At 42.7% G+C, this 21,335-nt stretch overlaps 1 protein-coding gene across 1 annotated transcript in view; it reads left to right on the top strand.

Annotated features, from left to right (window-relative positions):
• The window catches only part of LOC110206483 (death-associated protein kinase 2), a 185,462-nt gene that overhangs the window by 138,215 nt on the left and 25,912 nt on the right, over nucleotides 1-21,335 (top strand). Inside the window, 4 exon segments of the mRNA XM_078151199.1 lie at nucleotides 5,038-5,167; nucleotides 13,062-13,110; nucleotides 13,661-13,687; nucleotides 18,971-19,123. Of these exon segments, the coding sequence (XP_078007325.1) occupies nucleotides 5,038-5,167; nucleotides 13,062-13,110; nucleotides 13,661-13,687; nucleotides 18,971-19,123 (359 nt within the window).

Below are 21,335 nucleotides of genomic sequence, written 5' to 3'. Positions count from 1 at the left end.
TAACAGTCTAGGAAATTGCTACACTCAGTCCATCTGAGAGATCTCACATTGTTTACATTGTTTCACTAAGTTAGAAAAACCAGAGTCTTGACAAAAGTTTGCAAAAGGAGAGATCTCTTCATTGACTTTCTCGAGAAAGTGCACCCCCATGCTGCCTCAGCTGCCCCGAGAGTTTGAGTGCTCTTTGTTCAAGGCAAGACGACATAGACCCCAACGTAGCAGCCCCCCCAACTCCCTTCCTGTCGGCTCATTGACTGAGCCTCAAGTATACAATCTATTTGTGTAAAAACTACCCCAGCAACAGAGAGAACAAAGAGGCATAGAAATTATGTTAGCACGTTCCCCTTTTCAGGGTCTCACAGTTTTAGCAGCCTTTTACCCAAGGTCATACAGCCAGCTAGAGGATGAGATAGACAGGATGCTCCCATGTCTCAGGAATTTCTGCTAACACTATCCAAGAGTAGGAGAGGGAGAAGGCTAGGGGAGGGGGTCTTGCATTCTGAGGGGTCTTCACTTAGTGTTAGTACATGTACCACTCAAAAGCAACAATACCAGAACCATTAACAAGAACTAATGACCCTTTGAGGAGGTTCACTTCTGAGAGATCATCTCTCACAAGGCTATGTATGTTCAATCATAAAAAACCTATTGCCACAAAACAGAAATTATTGTTACAGGTCCACTTTTCTCTCCCTCTCTAAGGCCTCGTTTTCCCTCTGATGTTCCACAGAACACAGGATTTTTTCTTCTTCTTAAGGCATTCAGCTAGGATGTCCCTGGTGGTGATAGAGATCACTGCTCTTGGATGGCCCCCGAGATCTCAGTTCATGGACAAAACTAAGCTGAGGTCAGTCCCTTGTGGTACAATGAGAGTCTGAGGTGGGATTCAAACTCACCCAGTGTCATGCAGCTAGTCAGTTTCCAAGGAGGGATTCAGACCTCAGGTGTTCTGACTTTAGGACCAGTGTTCTGTCTACCACATCATATGCCTTTGCAATACTTCTGAGAGATTACGCCCTAGGCCAATCCAAAACATCCTTTGGAGCAACTGTTGTAGGTTGTCATTCTCTTCCTGTCTTCCCATTATTCCCTTCTTCCCATCTCCTGGCTGAACTCTGGCCCCTCAAATTCTCACCCCTGCAAAAGGAAACCCAGAATTCCTGCACCATTCAGACCTTCAGGCCCACTTCCCCCCTTCCTAGGTCAGTAACCTGACACCTTACTTATGAAAGGTTAGAGAGCATCAGATTGCTTTGGCCCTTGTTTTATTTTATTCTGTTTTATTAATGAAGCTCAGACCCCCTCAGTAAGATGGAGAGCCACCAGGCATCACCATCTTCCCTGCCATGGCCTTACTGTCTGCCCTGCTGCTATGCCCACCAGACCTCCAGGCACTGCCGTCTTCTCTGCTGATGCAGCCTGAGGACCCCAGGTCTTGCCATTTGCCCTTTCACTGCACCCTTAGGACTTGTAGACCTTTCTATTCACCCTACAACAAAACCCTGCCATTTGTATTGTCCTCTTGTATCACCAATGCACAGGGATTGGCACATGGTCAGCACTTAAATGCTTTTTCATTCATTCATCATTCATTCATTCATTCATTCATTCATAGCACTCTCTCTCACAGCAATTCTATGAGGAAGATAGTGCCATCATCATCATTATTATTGCCATTTTACAGAGGACAAACTTAAGCTAAGATGGCTTGGCCAAGTTGGCAGAGCTGATGAGAAGTAGCATTGGTACTGAAACTTCCAGTCCATCTACACTCTAAACACTCTGAGACTGTGATCTGAGGCCTTAGAGAGGGAAAAATAGAGACCCTGAACAGTAACCCTTCTTCATTTTGGAGGTTCTGGGAGGGGTGAAGGGGAGGTAGTAGGAGAGAAAACAGATTTTTGTTCATTGAAAAAATAAAATAATTTCTTTTAAAAACTTAACAACAGGAAGCAGTAACCTTTCTTAAAGGCAATAACCTGGTTTGACTCTGCTTTCCCTAGAAGTCTCTGGTTTTTGTATTTGTGGTGGTGAAAGACACATTCCTGGCCAGGTCTATACAGCATGTCCCTAAATTTTTCATGAATTTTTAAACTTTATTAGCTTTAAAATGCACTAAGACTTTTAGGACTTTTCTGTATGTATATGTACATATATACATATAGCTCATATTTGTATATGTTCAGAATATCCCATGATACCCACATCCACATATGCACACACAGACACACACACACACCTCATATGTATGCCATATGTACATTATATACATATGTGTATGTATATAGCACACCCTTCATATACACCTCATATATACATGTCTCATATATTTGTATATTTAAATGTACACAATAGCCCCCTTTGAACCCAAGCCAGGCACCGTTCTGCGTATCACACGGACCTGAGATTTTTGTATCCCACAGACTGCGCCTAGCTTGGGTTCAAGTGGAATGTTTTACAACTTTGAGTCCAGAGCAGTCTGGTTTGGTTTTGCTGCCCTTTCCCTCCCTCTCTGCCACCTCCTTCCTGCAAAAAAATACCAAATCTTCGGTCATTTATCCCAAGCAAAGATCAGCAGCTGCCTTAGGAAAATATTTCTGTGCATTTTGAAAATCTATTTGGGAGGAGGCTCCCAAATAGAGAAAGGATAAACAAGCTTTAAAAATTCCAAAAGGGAAATGTGTTATTTGTTTTTTAAGTAAAAGAAGTTGAGATATAGTCTACTTCCTAAAGTGAAAGTTTCCAGCAGCTGTTGGGGGTTAGAGGGAATCTAGGGAGACTGGAAGCTTCCTGTCTGATTTCTTAGGAGAGCAGGGCGTGAGGGAAGAAAATGGGGCAGGGGGCTTCAGGGGAGAGAGAAGGTAGAGTTTGTGTCCTTGGATTTCATGAAGCACCCAGACAGCTACGAACAGAGGGCTTCCAAGCAAGGGTCCCAGTTGGTGTGGTTCAGTTCCACAGCTGTTTACAGGACTGGAAATAGCCCCAGCAGCTGGTATTTTCCCTCTAAATCAGGTGTATTCTTTCCCGTGTCCTGCTGGGAGCTAGAATTAGTTAAACAAACACAAAACGTAGGAGTAGCAATAGGGGGGTGTGGTGGAGAGCTGTCAACAGGAAGCCTCGTGGATGGAGAAAGATGTAGCCAGGAAGGGCCAGACCCAGATAAGGAAAGCTAAGGAAACCATTCTACATTAGCTTTGTTGAGATCTCTTCTTCCTCCTCCTCCCCCTGTTGTTGCAGATTCACATTTAGCCATAAGGGACAGACTTTAAAACAAACAAACAGGAAGTGTGCAAAGCATTTCTTGGTCCCTGTTTGACTGTAAAATTGAGCAGAAATAACATTAGTTTGTGTTCACGAAGCACTTTCCTCATAACCGCATCAAGTGGATTGTGTAACTCCTGCCATCCCATTTTAGAGATGAAGAAACTGAGGGTTAGAATCAGTAACTGACTTGTCAGTATCATGGCTAGTATGAGGTAGAGTTGGGACTCAAGCCCAGGGCCTGTCTCTATATCCTTATTGGCTTGCTTTTTTTTTTTTCTTCTCAGTCTTACCATCTGTCAAGGAGGACAATGAGGTGTTGAGAGCCCTTCCTGTTTACTTCAGGAGACTCACGTCTAAGTGTGAAAAACCACTGAAGTGCAGTGGCAGGAAGACAGAATGTCAGTGCTCCATACAGGAAACCTCAGGACCTTTGCCCCTAGACCAGTGCTCTTCCTACTGAGCAGGGCTGAGTCACTAAGTGACTTGTCTGTTTACCAGATGCAGAATTTGAACCCAGGATCACAGAATCATAGATTTAGAGCTGGAAGCAAGCGACTGACCCTTATTGAGTGCCTACCATGTCCCAGGCACTGTGCTAGGCTCCGGAGACAGAAGGATGAAAATGAAAAACTCTTTGCCTTCAGAGAATATGAATTCGATCAGGGGAGGCAAACCATACATACATTAAAATATACATACGAGCTAAATTTTGGGGAAAGGGGTCTTTTAGTTCAGTCTCCTCATTTGGAGGCCAAGACTCAGGTGGACCTGAGCTCAAATACTTGTAACTGGTGACTACAGGCAAATCACGTCACCGCCGTCTGCCTCAATTTCCTCATCTGAAAAATGGGGATATGAATAGCACCAACCTCCCGCAGTTGCTGTGAGGATCAAATGAGATAATATTTGTAAAGTGCTTTGTTTAAGTCACTATAAAAATGCTAGCTGTTATTATATATGAACAAACTGACGCTCACAGAGGTTTGGTGACTTGCCCGGAATCACCCAAATATCTAACAAGGAATTTGAGCCCCGGCCTTCCTGATTCCAAGTCCAGTGCCCTGTCTACCAAGGTGGTGTTCTTCCTGACACCAAGGCTGGCCCTTTTTCAATTATGTCATGCTTCTTCTTGGCCTTAAACATTTGTTGTTGTTGTCCAGTTATGTCCAACTGTATATGACCTTATGGCCTTTGTCCATGGGGTTTTCTTGACCAAGATATTGGAATGGTTTGCCATTTTCTTCTCTAGTGTGTCACCATTTTACAGATGAGGAACTGAGACAAATAGGGGTTAAATGACTTGCCCAGAGTCACACAGCTTAGTAAGTGTCTGAAGCCGGATTTGAACTCAAGTTCTCTTGACTCCAGGTCCAGTACTCTCTATCCACTATGCCATCTAGCTACCCCCGGCTTTAAATATAGCAAGCTCTTAATAGATGCTTGTCTGATTGAATCATGTGGTCTCCATGTCTAGCTTTGATTCCATTATACTCTACAGCTCCATGACCTGATAGCCACTTAGAGTCAGAATGGGACCTAGAGACCCCCGGTCTGCCCAGTCTCTTGTTATCCCCAGCAGTCAGGTAGAGCCCAGGGCTTGGCATATTTATGCTGTGTTGGGCCTGTTTTGAGTTCACAGAAGATGTTTAAGGATATAAAAACAAGCTAGGATTTTTTTTCTGTTTCAGTAGCTTAAAAAAGAACACAAAACCCTTAACTAAAAACACAAACCAGAGCCTTAATTACCATCTTTTCCCCCCTTTTGTTCTGTAGCCAGAGAACATTATGCTGCTGGATAAGAATATTCCCATTCCACACATCAAGTTGATCGACTTTGGCCTGGCTCATGAAATTGAAGATGGAGTAGAGTTTAAGAACATTTTTGGGACCCCAGAATTTGTAGGTAAGTTTAGTTTCTGTGGCTTGACAGAGGGTAAGAGTCAAGCAGGAAAAAAAAAGCTCTACTCTTGAGCTAAGGTTATGACCTCTCAAAAGCATCCTTTCCCTCCTCCGTTGTGCACCACCCAGGTGGCATGCTCATGAGTGGTGTCCCCTTAGGGCACGTGTGCCTGGAGTTGGGGTGGGTTTGGGGAAAAAAATAAAGGCCTTTCTAGGTTTCTGCTTGGAGAACTAAACTTTGTTGCATTAGGGAACAAGAGCTGGAAGGGATGAACACAGAAGTAGGGTGAGGTTTCCTCCCTTTCCCATGATGCTTCCACCACCCCTGAATTGTAGGTCTCTAGCTAACTGTCCTTAGCTTCTCTGAAGAGAAGTTTTTCTCTTCCTCCTTCCCCCCCAGCCCTTATTCTCACTGGGGCTTATTTTCCAGATTTAAAGTAGCCTCACCCTCCTGAATTCCAGTAAACTCAGCCTTCTGGAATAGCTTTTGATCTACTAAAAGAAAAAAAAAAACAACCCAACCATCTACCAGATGCCAGATCCACCCACTCACCTACTTACCTCCCATTTCTTTATTCCCATTCCTTTATTCAGGCAAAGGGAGAATTGAGCTGGTGGGAGGACTCTGTAGCCTTCTTTTTTCTGGTACATGCCTTATCCCTCTCCCCTGGAGAACAAGCCATCTGCATCCAAAGCCACCTCCGGAATCTCCCTCTGCTCCAGATACAGGGCAGAAATTTTGAAGTTACAATGTGCTTTTCAATAGATTTTCTCATGTGAGATTCACAATAGCCATGTGGGCAAGTACCACACATATCATTATTCCTGTTTTTTAAAGATAGGGAGTCTCAGGGGATGAAAGTGATTTGTCCATGTTCACATGAATATTACACCACTCGAACCCAGGCCTTCTGACTCCAAGATCAGTGCTATTAAGGTGAGAAATGAAAAGGAAGTTCAATGAGAAAGGAGGATTCACAAGAAGCCTGTACAGGACAAAACACACAAGTTGAGGGTCGTTTACTTTCTCTTTGGGGTGTTAGATTTAGCCTCCTCGGAAACCTTGGCCGGGAGAAAAAGGGAGGAGGGGAGGACTGACCATAGACTTACAGTGAAAGAGGACGGAATGTTCTAGACAGTCCACTGGGGTGGATAGCAAGATTGAGTTTTTTACCCCCTGGTCAGTACAAAGAGCTAATATTGTACACCTGCTATGAACAAAGCATAGTGCTAGGTTCTGTGAAAGATACAAAGGGGTCTCAAAGGGGTTTCAAAGGGAGCCGGTATGTCTTTGTATCTTATAGGTGCTTGTCGATTGATTGATAAGAGGGTCAGCACTTGGGGGGTGGGGCTCAGAGACCGCTCAGGCGGCATACTCATGGTATATCTTCTGAATCTGGCAATGAGGCATTAGCCAATGGTTAATTTAGCTGAGCACCTACTATATACCAGGTACTTTGTTAGTCACTGGGGATACAAGTACAAAGAATGAAATGGCCTCTGCTTATAAGGTGCTGTTGTTCAGTCATGTCAGATTCTTCCTGAGTCTGTGGGCCATATCATGGCAATATTGTCCATGGAATTTTCTTGGCAAAGATACTGGAATGGTTTGCCATTTGCTTTCTCCAGTGGGATTAAGGCAAATGGAGGTTAAGTGACTTGCCCAGAATCTCTCAGCTAGTAATTATTTGAGGTTGGATTTGAACTCAGGTCTTCCTGACTCCAGGACCCATAGCCACTCAACCACTGAGCTGCCTTCTATTTATAAGATGCTTATAATAACAAGGGAAGACAATGAGTAGCTATATAAATCTATACAGAATAAATGCAACGTAGTTCAATTCAGGGTAGTTTGGTTTGAGAGGTAGGGTACTAGCCGTTGAGGGTACTAAAGAAGGCTTCAGGTACAAGATGGTGCTTGAGCTGCCCATTGAAGAAAAAGACTAATTCTGTGAGGCAGAGGTAATGAGGGAGACATTGGAAGCAAGCGTGGGAGCCAGCCCATACAAAGGGAGATGGTGAGTCACTCGGGAAGAAAAGAGAAAGCCAGGATTTGTCTGGTTCACAGAACAGAAAGGAGGTCTTTTTTCTGTCTCCTCTCGAGTTCATCCAGTTCTTCCCACTCACTCAGAAGAGAACTGCTTGACAAATGTTGGTTGCATGGATTGAGTTGCATAGGGGCCCTTGAGAAGTTTATAATCGAATTGGAAAGACAGGCATAATTTTGTGAGCAATTAAATAACAATAAAAGGATTAAATAGAATCCCAAGCCTGAGACTCTTATTGAGAGAGGTTAGCTGTTCAGGCTAGACTTGTATACACATGCAAAGATAGCTACCTATAGCTAGCAATCCGAGGCAGTGTGTGCCTCGGGCTTGGTATTCCCCCCACCCCATAGGCAATAAGGTTGTTAGGAGTTGGAAGGAAGGAGGAGATCCCTTTCACCTATCACAGGAAGGAGAAATGGAGAAGAGTGCAGGAGGCAATCCAAAGAGGAGAAACGGGGCAGCTAGGTGGCTGTAGTGGATAGAGCACCAGCCCTGGATTCAGGAGGACCTGTGTTGAAATCCGGCCTCAGACACATAACACTTACTAGCTGTGTGACCCTGGGCAAGTCACTTAACCCCATTGCCCAGCCAAAAAAAAAAAACAAACCAAAAACAAAGAGGAGAAACTATGTACAAAAACGTGAAAGTAGGAATTCAAGGGGTACAACAATTAGACTAGTCTGACCATTCAGAGCTGAGGATTCACATAGTAGGTGGTAGGATGAGATAACCTAAGTGGCCTTGTTGATAGAACACTGGACCTGGAGTCAGGAAGACCCGAGTTAAAATCCTGCCTAGACACTAGCTTAACAAGTCACTTTGAAGAGGTCTAGGACTTTTGGGGTGCTGGGACCCCAAGATCATGGTACCAGGCCCTGCGGAATGAATTCAACTCAAATCTTCTTCAGAGGAAAAGTTTATTAGTGATAAATCACATTGACCAGGTGATGCCTGTAAAGACGAGCGGGCGTGAGAGGTTCTCAGCCTTGTGGGCCTGAGATTCTCAGAATCTGAATGAGGGCCAAGGTGGATCCCAAATACTAAAGTAACTTTGGGTGGCCAGAGAAGGGGGTTGGGAAAAGGGTGTAGGTAAGAACTCGTAATTGGGGAGGTCAGAGAGATTGAAGGGACAATGGGAATAGACAATGGAGGGAACAGGAAGACAGAAGTTTGAAAGGCATCTGCACAAAACCAAGGTGGGGCCAGGACTTTCAAAAGGAGATAAGGGGAGTACATAAGGAACAGTTTGAGACCAGAGAAGGCCTTTCTGGGGCCTATAGACAAAAGGGAGCCAGATTCTTTTAGGATGAATCTGAATAAGATTAAAAGGTAAGGCTAAGGCTTTCAAGGGGAGATGAAGGTCTGAGGCCTGTGAGTCAGATTCCCTTTGGGGCAAAGGGCGAAGATCTTGGCTTGGGCCCGCCCCCATCAACTTGACCTCTCTCAACCTGTTTCTTCCTGGAGATAATAATAACTCCTACCTCCCCGAGTTGTTGTGACAATCAAATAAGATATTTATAAAGTACTTTGCAAACCTTAAATTGCTATATAAATGCTAGCTATTATTATTAAGGCCAGACTGTAGAAGCTCTATTTGTATAGTACTGATAAATGTATATATACCATTGCATACTATTGATAAATAATGTAGCTTTTCGGGACTCTTCTCTATCTCAATTCAATTTTGTTAACATTTTTTGAATTAATTGATTAGTGAGCACCTACTATATGCCAGGCACTGTGCTTGATGTTGAGAATGCAAAGATACAAAATAACTTAGTTTTTGTCCTCATGAGAGGAACTTTCTTTTGTAGTTTTTCAAACTGATTTTTTTGTTCTTGTTTTTTATATCACTTTCTAGTAACTAACACTCTCTCTCTCTCTCTCTCTCTCTCTCTCTCTCTCTCTCTCTCTCTCTCTCCCCCTTCCTCTCCCCTCTCTCTTTCTCCCTCTCTCCCTCCCTCCCTCTCTCTCTTCCTGTCCTTCTCCCTCTTTGTTCCTCTCTCTTCTCTCTTTCTCTCACTCTCAGAAACCTCTCTTATGTTAAAAAAACCAGTTAAACAAAAACCAACCAAACCACCTACCACATATGACAGCATGTACAGTATTCTGCACCCATAGTCTGTGCCTCTCTTATCGAGAGAAGAGAGACATGTTTCACCATCAGGCCTCTAAAACCAATATTACATCACAATATCGCACAAAATATAATCTGATATGTGATATGTTAGTGTTGTTTTCATTTGTTATTTTAGCTTTTATTTTAGACTGTTCTGATCTGCTTTCTTTGTTCTGTATCAGTTCAGACAAGTCTTTCAATGTTTCCCTGAATTCCTCAAGGGACTTATAATATAACAAAGAGGATAACACATATATACAAGTAAAGACAATATAAGGTAGAAGATAAAAGCAAAGATCCGGACAAAATGCTACAAAATGATATTTAAATGGAAAGAATAAAAACACAAAACTAAATTCTGTGAAATTATAATGATTGAGAAATTTTGGTCCTGGGAAGAATTGAGAAAATGCACCCTCCTGTGTTCTTTGTAGAGGTGGGGGAACTATGGGGTGGAATAGTAATTGATATGTTGGCTGGTTTTGCAGAACTGGTTTTTTTTTCTTTTTTAATTCTTTGTTATGAAGAGAGGGCAGGGTATCCATGGAAATAAAGGTGATATAGGAACAAAAGATATCAATGCCAATTTTAAAATATGAATATGAAGTGGGAGAGGTCATTTTTAAATGAATTGATGTTCTACCTTCACGGAAAAGGTGGCGTCTGAGAAGATTTTTAACTGTCAGAGGTAGAAGGAGTATATTCCAAGCTGAGGTCATCTAGGCCAGGAATTCTGGCTTTGGGTTTTTTTGTGGGTTGTTTTTTTTTTTTTTCGGTTGGGCAATGGAGGTTAAATGACTTACCCAGGGTCATACAGCTAGTAAGTTTTATGTGTCTGTGGTCGGATTTGAACTCAGGTCCTCCTGACTTCAGGGCCAGTGCTCTATTCACTGAGCCACCTACCTGCCCCTAGGCCAGGAATTCTTAACATCTCTTGTGTCATGTCCCCTTGGATGGTCGGTCCACTGGAACCTATGGGTTCCTTCTTAGAATTCTTGTTGTTTAGTCATCTCCAATTCTTTGTGACCTCATTTGGGATTTTCTTGGCAAAAATACTGTGGTGGTTTGCCATTTTCTTCTCCAGCTTGTTTCACAAATGACGAAACTGAGGCAAACAAGATCAAGTGACTTGCCCAGGGTCACACATCTAGTGTCTGTGGCCAGATTTGAACTAAGGTCTTCCTTATTTCAGCCTCAGCATTTATCCACTGCACCACCTAGCTGCCATCTATTTCTTAGAATACTGTTCTTAAATGCATAAAATGAAACTTATAGGATTACGAAAGAAACCCATTGTATTGAAATAAAAATGTCATTTTTTTCCCCATCCAAGTTCATGGACTCCTCAAGTTAAGAAACCCTGATCTAGTCTGATCTAACACCCTTATTTTAGAGATGAGACCCAGAGAGACTTATATAATTGCCCAAAGCTGCACAGCTTAGTTAAAGAGTTAAATCTAGTCGCTTCTCTAGTGGCAGCTCAGCATTCTAGCCCATGCCCTGATTGAGGCAGCTAAAAGAAGAAAAGTATTGGATGCAAGGCAGCTTTCATGTGGGAATTTATTCTTAACTCTTGACCCTGGGACCACAGTTGGAAGGAAAGCCCTTTGATCCAGAGGTGTGAATGGAAGTGATAACACACCCCAGGATTCTTTGCAAAAAGGAAGCCCTCCCTCTGACAGGGTAACCTTCTCTTTCCCCATCTCTCCCCCATCCCCTTTCCTCTCCCTTCCTGTTCTCCTCCACCACAGGCTCCATCCTCAGATAAGCCAATCAGCTGACAAGTATCTATTAAGTAACAACTGGGCTTGTGCCAGGATCTATGGAGAATACACATTTCAGATTAGTAGAAGGAAACCCTAACAATTAAAACTGACCAGAAATGAAATAGAATGTACCAGGGACAGGGAGTTCATGTTGTCCATCACTGTAGGTGTTTAAGCAGAGGCTGATGACCACTTATCAGGTATGTTGTAGGCCAGATTCATGATTAGGATAAGGATTGAATTAGATGAGCTATGAAGACTCTATTGTCTGAGATCTCACTAACATGGTCCCTGCCTTTATTGCAATCTGTCAAGGATCTATAACTTAGTAATGATAATAATAATAATAATAATAGCTTGTTTGCATGGCATTTTAAGATTTGTAAAGCTCTTGACGTATTATTTTCTTTGATCTTCACAACAATTCTGTGAAGCAGATGCTGTTATACCTATTTTGCAAATGATGAAACTGAGTCTTAGGGAGTTTAAATAATATGCCCAGGGTCACAAAGCTGGGATTCAAACCCATACCACCTCTCAGTTTCATTATTATAACTTTCTTCCCTAAGTCAGTCTCACCTTCTCCATAACTTAGTAGATGTGCTTTGAAAGTTGCTATGGAAAAAAAAATCACACTATGGCCAGTCTAGTGATGGAAGTCTCTCTAGTTCGTCAGTGAATTGGAAAGACAAGATACACATAACAATAGGGAACAGTATACAGTGGCACATAAAGATTTCATGATCCAAGCTAGAGTAGTCAGGAGGGACTCCCCAGAGGAGGTGGGCCCCAAAGGATAGCTATTGATGACCAACTGAATAGCAATCATAGAATTGCAGAATTGAAAGAAACCTTAGATACCATCTAATCTGGCCTATACCCAAATAGTATGTCCTTAATAAATGTATTTTGATTAATTGATTCCTGACCTATGGTTATCCATCCTCTGTCTAAAACTTCCAGTGAGGGGGAGCCCACTACCTCACCCACTACCCAAGGCAGCCCATTCTACTGTGGAATAGCTCTAATTGTTAGGAAATTGGTGGTGGGGAGGGCAGTGCATTTAAAAATTTGCTTCTTTCAAGAGCCCCCTGTTTCTCCTTGTCTTACTTTCGAGGCCAACGCTAACAAGTTTCATCCCTGTTATAGATGGCAGTCTTTCACATGCTTGAAGGCAGCCATCACTTAGTGGTGCTAAGTCTTCTCATTCTCAGGCTAATCATCCCCAGTTTCTTCATCCAGTCTTCATGTGGCAAGGACCCCAAGGCCTTTCTCCACCCTGGTTGCCCTCCCCAGGACAATCTGTTTTATCAATGTACTTGAACTGGGTTAGTATTATTTGAGTTGGGCTCTTAAAAGATGCATAGGAATTTCAAGTAGTTTCAAGTACCCCGTCCTCACTAAACTCTTCCAACCCCCAAGACTCCCCCTTAGTACAGTAGAAGGAAGACAGGATTTGAAGGCAGAGGACCCGAGTTTGAATTATGGCTCTTTAGTTACTACCTTTGTGATCCTTGGCAAGTCACTTAAACTCTATAGACTCTAGTCTACTTTCTTCACTTGTAAAATGAGAAGGTTAAACTAGGTGACTTTGAGAAGGACTTGGAGTCAGGAAGACCTGAAGTCAAATTTGTTCTTCTACACTTATACTCTGGGCAAGTCATTGAGACTTCTCCTAGTCTCAGTTTCCTTGTCTGTAAAATGGGGTTGAAAAGTAGCACCTATTTCACAGGATTTTTGTGAGGATCAAATGAGATCTCATATGTAAAGTGCTTTGCAAACATTAAAGCACTATGTTAATGTAATTATCATTTAAATATTCTGAAATATGAAATATGAAAGCTTTTTCAGCAACTGGCCTGATTTTCCTCCTAAGGAATGGGGAGAAGGCCACCGATATGTGTCTGCTATGCACCTCAATGTCTCATCATACTTTATTGATTCTTTAACACTGGCTTCTTTCAGCTCCAGAAATTGTGAATTACGAACCCCTTGGGCTGGAGGCTGATATGTGGTAAGTTTTCCAATGAGATCTCTTCCAGGTCAGGGTTTGCTCAGTCTTCCTTTGTACCCAGCCTTCTTAGCTCGTGAGTGTCCTCCCAAGATGTATGATCCCCTCGACCCTTTTGGGGGGTGGTTATCTATGTCACCAATACAGTTCTCTGAGTACCCATGTCTTGGGGCACTCTTCCTCCCATATTCCCTCTGTATATACCATGAACAGCTCTGAGAAGTAAGCATGAACATTGAGTCCTATTTAGAATGTGATGATGTTGCCACTTTGGTAAAAGTTAAGAGGGGGAGGAAACATAAAATTTGTCGCTTTGGACTTCAGATAAATGACCTGGAATAGGGTGCAGAGCTCACGTACCTGGCTCAGAGTAATTTATCCACCATTCCCCAAAGGTGACTAACTTCCTTACAGGTGGCTGGGAGATGCAGAGACCTGGGAACCAAAAGGGGGATGTCCAGTGGTCTTCTGAGGACCCTATGGAAGAGTCCCTTATAAGGACTGGGATTCCAACTTAGGAAGGCACTGATTCACATTGCTTTTTGTCTTGCAGGAGCATAGGGGTCATCACCTACATACTGTAAGTATCTCAGCAGGGCTCTCAGTCCTAGCTCAGGGCTCCAGGTGGGGTGGGAAAGTGGTAGCTCCTAACCCTCCTTACCCAGAGCCAATTGGGAGCCACTGAAAGAGGAATGAGCCCCAGCATCTCACCCAGTTACCCTAGGGAAGCCACTTCATACAGCAGAAGGAACACTGTCAGAGGATCTGGGTTCAGATTCCACTTTGATGCTTCCTTTCTCTGTGATCTTAGATCAGTCATTTAACCTCCATGCACCTTAGTTTCCTCATCTGTAAAATTAGAGGGTTGGACTGGTCAGCCTCCGAGGTCCCTTTCAGCCATAGACCTATGAGCTTATACCTTCCTTAGGGTCAACAAAACTTACCCCTTTAGGCCTTGGTTACCCAGGCTTCAGGGAAGCTAGGCTTAGTGGACAGAGCACCAGGTGTGGAGTCGGGAAGACCTGAGTTTAAATCTGGCCCTGACACTTACTAGTCATGTGATCCTGGGCAAGTCACTTAACCCTGTTTGCCTCAGTTTCCTCACCTAGAGAAAGATCTGGAGAAGGAAATGGCAAAATCCCAAATGGCATCATAAAGAGTTAGACACAATTGAACAACAATCAGAATTTCCATTTGGGGGGCAACTAGGTGGCCTACTAGATAGAATGCCAGTCCTGGAGTCAAGAAGACTCATCTTCCTGAGTTTAAATCTGGCCTCAGACAGTGCCTAGTTGTGTGACCCTGGGCATGTCACTTAACTCTATTTGCCTCAGTTTCCTCATCTAAAAAAAGATCTGGAGAAGGAAAGGGCAGACCATTCTAGTACCTTTGCCAAGAAAACCCCAGATTGGGTCACAAAGAGTCAGATATGACTGAAAATAACTGGATAGCAACAATTCCCAGGGTGGGGATAAAGGTAAACACCCAGGTTCAATTGCAGGGCTGCTTCCCATCCCCAGCTTTGAGGTGGGAATAGAAGAGAGACATTCAGCTCAGCCATCCCGCAGTACTTCTCACATAGCAAGGTTGTAGGTCTCATTGCTCACAAGATTGATTACTTACTGTTATCAACAGCAATTAATATTCTGCAGCCTGTCTCTGTAGTTCCTACAGTGCCCCTGAGAGCCTACTAATCAGCCTCTCCCTGACTGTCTCTAGCTCTTTCTTTAGTTACTGTCAAAATCTAAAAGTGTTGTATTTTATTTTAAAACCATGAAAGAGGGCCCCAGCACTGCAGGCTGCAAAACCATCATGTGTTAGGGAAATTGGATTGTTGTGGTCTTTATCTTTGGGCTCATTCTCCCCCATCTCTCCTCCTTATCCCCCAACTTGTCTCTCTGCTTTCTCCTCCTTCCTTGTATCTCCTGTTTTCTCTCCTCCTCCTCTCTCCACTTTATTTTTCTTTCTTCCCTTCCTGTCTTGGGGTTATAAGGTACTAGATAAATGTGGTTGGTTTTTTTTTTATCTAGCATATTCAAGTTGGAGTAATAATACTCGGTCTGTATGTGTGTATGTGTCTGCATGTACACGTGCATACACATGCATCTGATTCTGCCACGTTTAGCCGTCAGCTCTTCATGAACCCTGTTTTCTGTATTAGGATTATCATACTTGACTCCCCAAGGCAGACAGCAATCCCGTGGCTCTTTTGGCTAATAGTGGTTACAGATGGCCCGGATGATCTAAGTGAGTACCAAATCAGTCACCAAGCATTTATTAAATGCTTACCCTGTGCCAGATACTGTGTTAGGAACCTGAGATAAATCAACAAAAATGAAACAGCCGCCCCTGTGCTTTCAAGGAGTTTACAGTTTGTTGGGAGAGATAATATACACACTCAGAGTCACTGATCTGTAGAAAGACCTTGAGTTCCTATTTAAAGTAACACTGTGTCTATAGGTGTCTCACTCTGTCCCCAGGTATGATCACACACATTTATCCCTGTCTTTTCCCCTATTTATGTAATGTACTGCATCTAGGCATTTCAGAGGGATTCCTAGGAATCATCTGATGGAAATGAATGCAAGCATTACCATCTTTTTACAACTAAAGCCTGAATTCAGTTAATCAGCAAATGTTTAGCCATTATCTTAGTGCCAGAGATCTCCAGGTGGGATGGGAAAGTGTTAGCTCCTAAACTTCCCTGCCCAGAGTCAACTGGGAGCCATTGGAAGAAGAATGAGCCCCAGAGTCTCACCCAGTCACCCTAGGGAGGCAGTTTCATATAAAAGAAAGAGTACACATATGTGTGTGCACACACATACACACACACACACATACATTCCCCAAAGCCATGGGGGAATTCAGCTAAGCTGCTAGGAAGAGCACCTAGGAAGCCTTGCAGAAACACTGGGATCTCCTGTTGCTGGGGTCTGTAACCCACACTCCTCAGCTGGTTTTAATTCAACAAACATTTATATGAAATACCCAATAGGTGCAGGGCACTGTGCCAAGGGCTGGGTCTACAAAGAGGAAAACAAAACGTCCCTCCAGCAGCCTAGCCCCAGTGGGAATAATAATGTGTACTGAGATATTTAAGAATTCAGGGTTATTTGAGGAGAGAAAGAACGGTGATTACTGGGAGGGATCAGGGCAGGTTCAAGGAGGAAGGCTAGGCCTGAAAGGACATGGAAAGGTGGAAGTGATGAGGGAGCACTTTCCAGGCGTGGGGAATGACTTATGTAAATACACAGAGGGTGAAGACAGAATGCTGAGTTCAGGGAACAGCTGGTCCCTCAGTTTGACTGATGTGTGAGAGAAGTCAGAAATAAGGCTGGAAAGGCAGGTTGGAGGCCTTTTAGCGCAGGACTCAAAAGCTCACATTCTAGTAGGGGAGGCAAAGCGTAAATAGGTACATAAGGAAGGAATGCCAGGTAACTTCAGAGGTAAGACACTAGCAGATGGAAAGGGGGTGGGGGAGGGGGCAGTCCAGTAAAGGCTTCCTGCAAAAAGTCAGATTTAAACTGAGTCTGGAAGAGCTCCCTAATTATTTTAGGTCACTCCTTTGCAATTCTGGTAAGGCAATAATATATAGAGGAAAACACATTGGATTCAGAGCAAGTGGGTATTTGGTTGTTTCAATCATTTCTGACCCTTTATGAGCCCATTTGGGGTTTTTTTTGGCAACGATGCTGGAGTGGTTTGCCATCTCCTTCTCCAGCTCATTTTACAGATGAGAGGAAGCTGAGACAAACAGAGTTAAGTGACTTGCCCAGGATCATATAGCTAGTGAGTGTCTGAGGCTGGATTTGAACTCGGATTTTCCTGGCTCCAGGCCCAGAGGACAAGGGTTCAAATTCTGCCTCTGTTACTTAATGCCAGTGTGACCTTGGGGCAAATCATTTAACCTCTCTGGGCTTCAGTTTCCTCATCCATAAGAGGGTGTTGAACTATACAGTTATCCCTTCCACATCGGGGATTAGGAGCACAGTGCCCCTGTGATCTGGAAAATCCGTCTAAAATCTTTTGGCCCTCCCTTTGTACCAGAGAAGTCATGAATTATTATGGTATTATGAGATAAACTATGTTGATATTATACAATACTATACATATATTCTATGCATTTCTGAGTTTCTGAACTTTTTCTGTGTTGTTTGCTAGCCTTCAGGTGTCATCTGCGGCTTCCTCAAAACTCCCAAAAAATTCCCATTTAATTTCTTATGCCAACCCACTGCATGTGGAAGGTGCAATGGGGAAAGTCGTGATGTGGAAGGGATAACTGTATAATCCCTAAGGATCCTTCCACCTCTAAATCTTTGATCCTGTTGAAATAATATACTACACATAACACCCAAGTTAACATTTCATGCCTCTGATTATTTCAGTCATTTCACGTGTCTCCTCTGCTAGACTATAATATAAGCTCTTTGTAGGCAGGGGCTGTATTTTATGCTCTTTTATATCTCCTGTGGTATCTAGCACAGGGCTGAATACATGGTAAGTGTTCAGTTAAGAGTTATGAATTGACTGAATGGAGTGGGCAGGCTATGCAGTTTGTGATCCTGGGAGGAGTAGGAATGAGAGGAGGAAGGCATTTATGCTAATGGAACAAAACTTCCAGAGAAAATTACATTCATTTCTAGTTTAATTGAGAATCTCTGATTTCTAGTTTAATTTAATTGAGAATCTCTGAGCCTTGGTTTCCTCATCTGTAAAATTACCTCCCTCCCTCACAGGTTTGTTGTTAGGAAAGTGGTTGATAAATTTTAAAGGATTGTATAAATATGAGTTAAATGTCAGAGGCACTGAGTTGGATACCTGCCCTCAGGGAGCTATCAATCTATTGGAAGGAGGAAAAGTATATACACCAATAAGTGCAATACACTGTAAAAGTATGTACTTCAGTAGTTACAATATATCATTTGTGCCAGTTAAAAGCCATCTATGCCTTCTCACCTTGTGCCATTCTTGTCCTCGGCTTGCTTCAAACTTCTCATTAGTTGCCTCTAGTTCTATCTCATAGATTCTAATGAAGATTTCAGGCTCTCCATCTGTTATCTCCCTGGCTTACTATGTGAGTGGCCCATTTCTTTTTCCAGTCTTTTTTTTTTTCTTATTGCAAATGATTGTTAGTAATATACAAGAGCATGCTTGGATTCATTATGTATCTTCTCATTGACCTTTTCAGGTCACCTGCAATTTTAATTCTTCTGTCATTGTATTTTATGGGCAACTAGGTGGAGCATAGAGAGCCAGGCCTAGAATCAGAAAGACATGAGTTCAAATGTGCCTCAGATACTTACTAGCTTTGTGACCCTGGGCAAGTCACTTAACTCTGTTTGCCTCGGTTTTCTCATCTGTAAAATGAGCTGGAGAAGGAAATGACAAATCATTCCAGTATCTTTGCCAAGAAAATACCAAATGAGGTCATAAAGAGTAGGACATGACTAAACAATAATCATTGTATTTCGTGATTCACAGCCATATAGCCTCACTAGAAGAATATTGGTGATGAAAAACAAGCTGTTGTAGCTATGCCTATTGATTGTGCTCTTCATCTTCCTCAACGCGATCCATCCTTCTTTCCTCTTCAAATTCAATTCTAGGCCTACCTCATTGTCTGTAACACTATTATATAAAATATATATATAAAATACATGTGGTAATCTGGTCAACGTGCACTTTTCATCCACTTTGATTTTCCAGTGGGGTTGGTTAGGGCCACTTGGTTTCTTCTATCTCTTGTGTGAAAACGCATGAGAACTAAAAAGTAATATGAAAATTCCAAGGGAGAGATTTATATCACTTTTCACACACTTCAGGCTTGAAATCACTTGGTTCCTTTTTTTTTTTTTGTGCTCAGGTTAAGTGGTGCTTCACCTTTCCTTGGAGACACAAAGCAGGAAACATTGGCAAACATCACGGCGGTGAGTTATGATTTTGATGAGGAGTTCTTCAGCCAGACCAGTGAGTTAGCCAAAGACTTCATTCGGAAGCTCCTGGTTAAAGAAACAAGGTAAGATTTAAAAGAATTTAATCAGGCAGCAACCCCCTCCTTTTCATTGTACTTACTCTGCCTCGCCTCTGATTTGTTGAGTGTTGATTTGTAAGCCACCTGCATGGGACCCATAGAGGAGCGAGGGCTGTCATCACGGGCATTATGGCTGTTTTGGCAGGTGTTGGAAAATATGTTCAAGGCTGAGACTTGTCATTCAACCTGTTTACTCAAGGCTTTTTTGTAGTTGTGCTTTTCGTACTGAAATGTACATAATTGTGTATGGGTTTTGGAAGCCAGCCTGGGTTTTTCTAATGCTCATTGGTCCTGAATATATCTCGCAGTCTGTGTCAAGGTGCATTTGGAGTTTGAACAGTTTAAGATCAAGTGTCTGTATTTTCAATCAGCAAATTTAGGAAAGGAGGGTGGGGCTGAATGGTGGAGGATTTGGAGCCAGGGTGCAGAGAGAATGGGAGAAAGTGAGAGTCACCATTCTTCAGAATCCTCCAAGCTCAATCTGTATTTGTCAGGGAGGGGACAGGAGATTTCTGAGGGAGGAGGGGCGGGGCTTAGCCTTGCCTAGTAGGTCCTTGGAGTGCCCTTTCCCCAGCTAGCTTCTTACTGAAAGAGAGGGGAATCTGTATCTACCCAGTCAGCCTTTAAGGTTTGCAGAATGCTTTATAGATGTCATTACCTCACTGGATCTAAACTGTAGGAAAACTGTTAAGCATGATAGATCATTCTGTGAACTGCCACATGACTGGCATAGTTTGGTAACACCCAGAGCAACCTCAGCTGAACTTCATGGTTTGTCCCTAGTTGTAATCAGGGGTGTTTTGGAGCCAGCCCAAACTGACTCAAGAGTTAAATTTCCAGCATGAGCATTTACACATTGGAATCAGCAAAAGCTACAAATCAGGGCTCATTCTATTGTTTTTGTTAATAGTCTAGACTTAAAGAAAGTGATGGGAAAATGTTAATAATCCTAGTTGAATTTAAAAGTGTGCCCTGAGCACTTTTTCCTCCTCTAAGAACCAATCGTTAAACTTTTTAAAAAAAAATTGGAGGCAGTGAGGTTAAGTGACTTGACCAGGATCGCCAGCTAGTAATTGTCTGATGCCAGATTTGAACTTGGGTCCTCCTGACTCCAGAGCCACTGCTCTATCCATTGAACCACCTAGCCACCCTTCAATTGTTAAACATTTACTATCACATCCATGGCTGTAGTTGTAGTGGAGTATGTACCTGGTCTCTTTTCTTGGGTCTCTCCCTGTCCCTCAGCACAAGCTGTCAAAGTTAGATCTGTATTGGTGTCTGGAAACTTTATGTGAAGGCATCAAGTTCAAGGGTTAAATTGTAGCTACCACACGACTGTAGTTCTGAACAAACAGCTGTGACTACACAGAGACTGCTCCAGTAATATAGAAGGATAGGGAAATAGAGCTGTCCTGAAAGTCTCTCGTTTCTGATACATTAACTCATCACTGACCTAGAGTTGGGAGTATTGATCAATTAATCAAGAAATATTTATTAAGTGCCCAGTTTGTTCCAGGCACTGGGGCTACAGTGACAAAAGTGAATAGTTCCTGTCCTCATGGAGCTTACATTTTATCACAGGAATTTGCATTCTAGCAGATGTAGTAGAAGGAGCATTTGGAGTTAGAGACATTGGGGTCAAATCTCATCTCTGCTACTTATTACCTATTTGTGACCTTCAACAAGTCACCTGTGCTCTGTAAGCCTTAGCTTTCCCACTTGTAAAGTGAGAGGGTGGAACCCAATAATGTCTAGGTCCCTTCTTATTCTATATCACATGATACTGGCTTCACTAGCCATTCTTCTAGTCTTATTCTTTGTTTTCTTGAGTTGTGTTGGGACAAATTCATTAAAAGCCAGTGTGGGTACTTGAATATAATCCAGTCAGGAAAATGTTTAATAGAAAGAGCATTGGATCTTTGAAGCCAGAAAACCTGCGTTTAGATGCTGATTCCACCACTTACTGCCTGGAGTCATATGGATGGTGTCTGGAACATTAGAGTAGTCTAATGGAACTCCCTTTCCAAAAGGAATGGTGAGATTGATTTTTTTTTTGAGAGTTCTCAGGACAAGAAGTGAAAATCAGGGTAGAATACCTTCTTGGAGGTTGAGTGAGAGATAATCTGGATGAAAAAGTGTGATCCTAGGGAATTCAAAACCAAGCACTTTAGCTCCTCTCAGGCAGTCTGGTTTGGAG

This window comes from Phascolarctos cinereus, unplaced genomic scaffold (assembly GCF_003287225.1).
Source record: "Phascolarctos cinereus isolate Bilbo 61053 unplaced genomic scaffold, phaCin_HiC Scaffold_3;HRSCAF=262, whole genome shotgun sequence".
Taxonomy (NCBI): Eukaryota; Metazoa; Chordata; class Mammalia; order Diprotodontia; family Phascolarctidae; genus Phascolarctos; species Phascolarctos cinereus.
The sequence above is the reverse complement of the archived record's forward strand: the minus strand, read 5'-3'. Positions and strand labels throughout refer to the sequence as shown.